At 74.7% G+C, this 2099-nt stretch overlaps 1 protein-coding gene across 1 annotated transcript in view; it reads left to right on the forward strand.

Moving 5' to 3' along the window:
• Nucleotides 1-2099, forward strand: part of OGFOD3 (2-oxoglutarate and iron-dependent oxygenase domain containing 3) — a 4408-nt gene that overhangs the window by 1091 nt on the left and 1218 nt on the right. Inside the window, exons 2-4 of the mRNA XM_004695513.2 lie at nt 500-664; nt 1045-1262; nt 1724-1799. Coding sequence (XP_004695570.1) covers nt 500-664; nt 1045-1262; nt 1724-1799 — 459 coding nt within the window. The remainder of the gene's footprint in view (nt 1-499; nt 665-1044; nt 1263-1723; nt 1800-2099) is intronic.

Below are 2099 nucleotides of genomic sequence, written 5' to 3' on the forward strand. Positions count from 1 at the left end.
GGGCGGGGCCTCCAGAGCCCCGCCCCGCGTTGTGGAAGCTGGCTCGGAGGCACTCGCTGTCCAGTGGTCCAGAGCCCTGTCCCCGAGCCCCGCTGGTCGGCGCCCAGGCCAGCGTGTAGGTTGCTGGCGGCACCAGGGTGCCAGGGCTCTCGCCTGGCGTGTGGGGGGGAGCTGGTCGGGGCCCGGGTGCGGCAGGCCTGGGGTGACTGCTCTGGGGAGAGCAAGGCCCTCGGCAGGAGGCTGCAGCCCACCCCCACGCCGCTGGGGCCCGCGGCTGCCCCCTTCTTCCCAGCCTTTGGGTCTGACCGCGCCGGCTCTTGGGGCCTCTCACAGGCACAGCCTCGGCTTCTGCCTTTGGCAACAAGTGCCCCCCTGCCCACGGGGTGGACTGGACCCGAGCCCCCCGCCCTGGCCCACCAGGAAAGTGGCTTCTGCAGGCAGGAGACCAGGGTCCCGACAGGAGCAGAAGCAGCCCTACCCCTCCCCGCTGCCCCTCCAGACCCACCACCACTGGTGGGGGCCTGATCACCCGCCTAGGCTGCTGCCTGGACGCCCCTCGGTTATGCAGCTCCTTGGTGGCAGATGCCAACCTCACCCTGGCCTGGGCTCTTCCTCCTCGCCGCGTGCCCCTCGGGCCCTCCACGGTGCCCACGCCTGGGGCCAGGTGGGCACGCCCCGCCTGGTCCCGGGGGCGTGGGGCTGCGGGGGGGGGAAGCAGAGCCAGACCCACAGCACACTGGGGCTGAGGGTGCGCGGGGGCTTCCCACCGTCCCCAGCGGTTGTGTCCAGGTAGACACAGCCCACAACCCGCCCTGGCAGCCAGCAGCGGCTCTGGGGCAACTACGGCCTCAGGCAGCAAAGCCCATGCCAGGGGCTCCGTGAGGGCAGCGGGTCAGGGGCTGGGAAGTCCCTCAGCGCCTGGTCCTGCGGGGCCTGCCCTGGACCCCCAGTGTACTGGCCATGGCCGGGGCCGCCCTGTCCCTCTTGGGGTGCTGGCTGGGGCTGGGGCCGTGCGTCGCCCCAGCGCGGCTGTTTCCTCCTCAGCGGGAAGAGCGGCCGAGGGCCGCGGGAGGCCCGGAGGAAGTGGCTGAGGGCAGGCGTCCTGGGGGCCTGCGCCGCGCTGGCCGGGCTCCTGCTCTGGGGCAGCCAGGTGGCTGACGACGGCGTCACCGAGGTCCTGGCTGGCCGCGGCGAGGTCCTGCTGGGCAGGTTCATCGAGGTGCCCTGCTCAGACGACTATGACGGCCACCGGCGGTTTGAAGGTGCATCGGCGGGGCAGAGGGGGGTGGGCCACGCGTCTCCCCTCCGCTGCCCGCTTGGCCCATGGGAGGGATCCGCGGGTGCGGCCTCCCCGCCCCCAGGCTGGCCTGGGCCCAGCTGGGGGCGCTGTGAGGAGGGAGAAGTGGGCAGGAGGGGGCAGAGGTGGAGGGGTCAGCACCGGCTGGGGCCGGCCGGCTGGCTTGGAGGAGGGGAGAGCCGGGGGCGGAGCTCAGCACCCCAAGGCCTGGAGGAGCTCCCGGCTGGTGTGGGCGCGGCCCGGGTGGGGCTGGCGTGTGGGCGCCGGGCCGTGGGGACCTGCGGCCTGCGTACTCTTGCCCACACGGCGTGAGCGCCATGAGAAGCGGGCAGCAGTGACCGGTGACCGGCGGCCCGCCTGGGGGCCTGCTCCTGGGCTGCTGCGCCCCAGGCCACAGCGCCCCGCAGCTCACCACGCCCCTCGCAGGCTGTTCCCCTCGCAGGTGCGGGCGCGGCGTCACCGACATGGTCATCACCCGCGAGGAAGCCCAGCGCGTCCGCAGGTACCGCGGGGCGCAGCCGCCAGGCGCTGGGCCACCGGGCGGGGGCGCTGTGGGCCTCGGCATTTCCGAGCGCGTCTGGCGCGGGGGGCGGGGCACCTAGGGGCCTGGGGGCGGGCAGGCCAGTGAGTCCAGAGGGCCCCCCCCAGCGTCAGTCACCCCCTCCGGGGGTGCCCAGGGGCAGGCGTCGCTGGTCTGGGGGCCAGGGAGGGGCCCGTGGTCCCCCGGGGCGCAGAGCAAGTCTGCGGGCAGTGTGAGTGCGGCCCGGTCAGCTCGCCTGGCCAGGCTGCAGGGCCCCGCCCC

Source organism: Condylura cristata, unplaced genomic scaffold (genome assembly GCF_000260355.1).
Source record: "Condylura cristata isolate star-nosed mole 26May11 unplaced genomic scaffold, ConCri1.0 scaffold00068, whole genome shotgun sequence".
Lineage (NCBI taxonomy): Eukaryota > Metazoa > Chordata > Mammalia > Eulipotyphla > Talpidae > Condylura > Condylura cristata.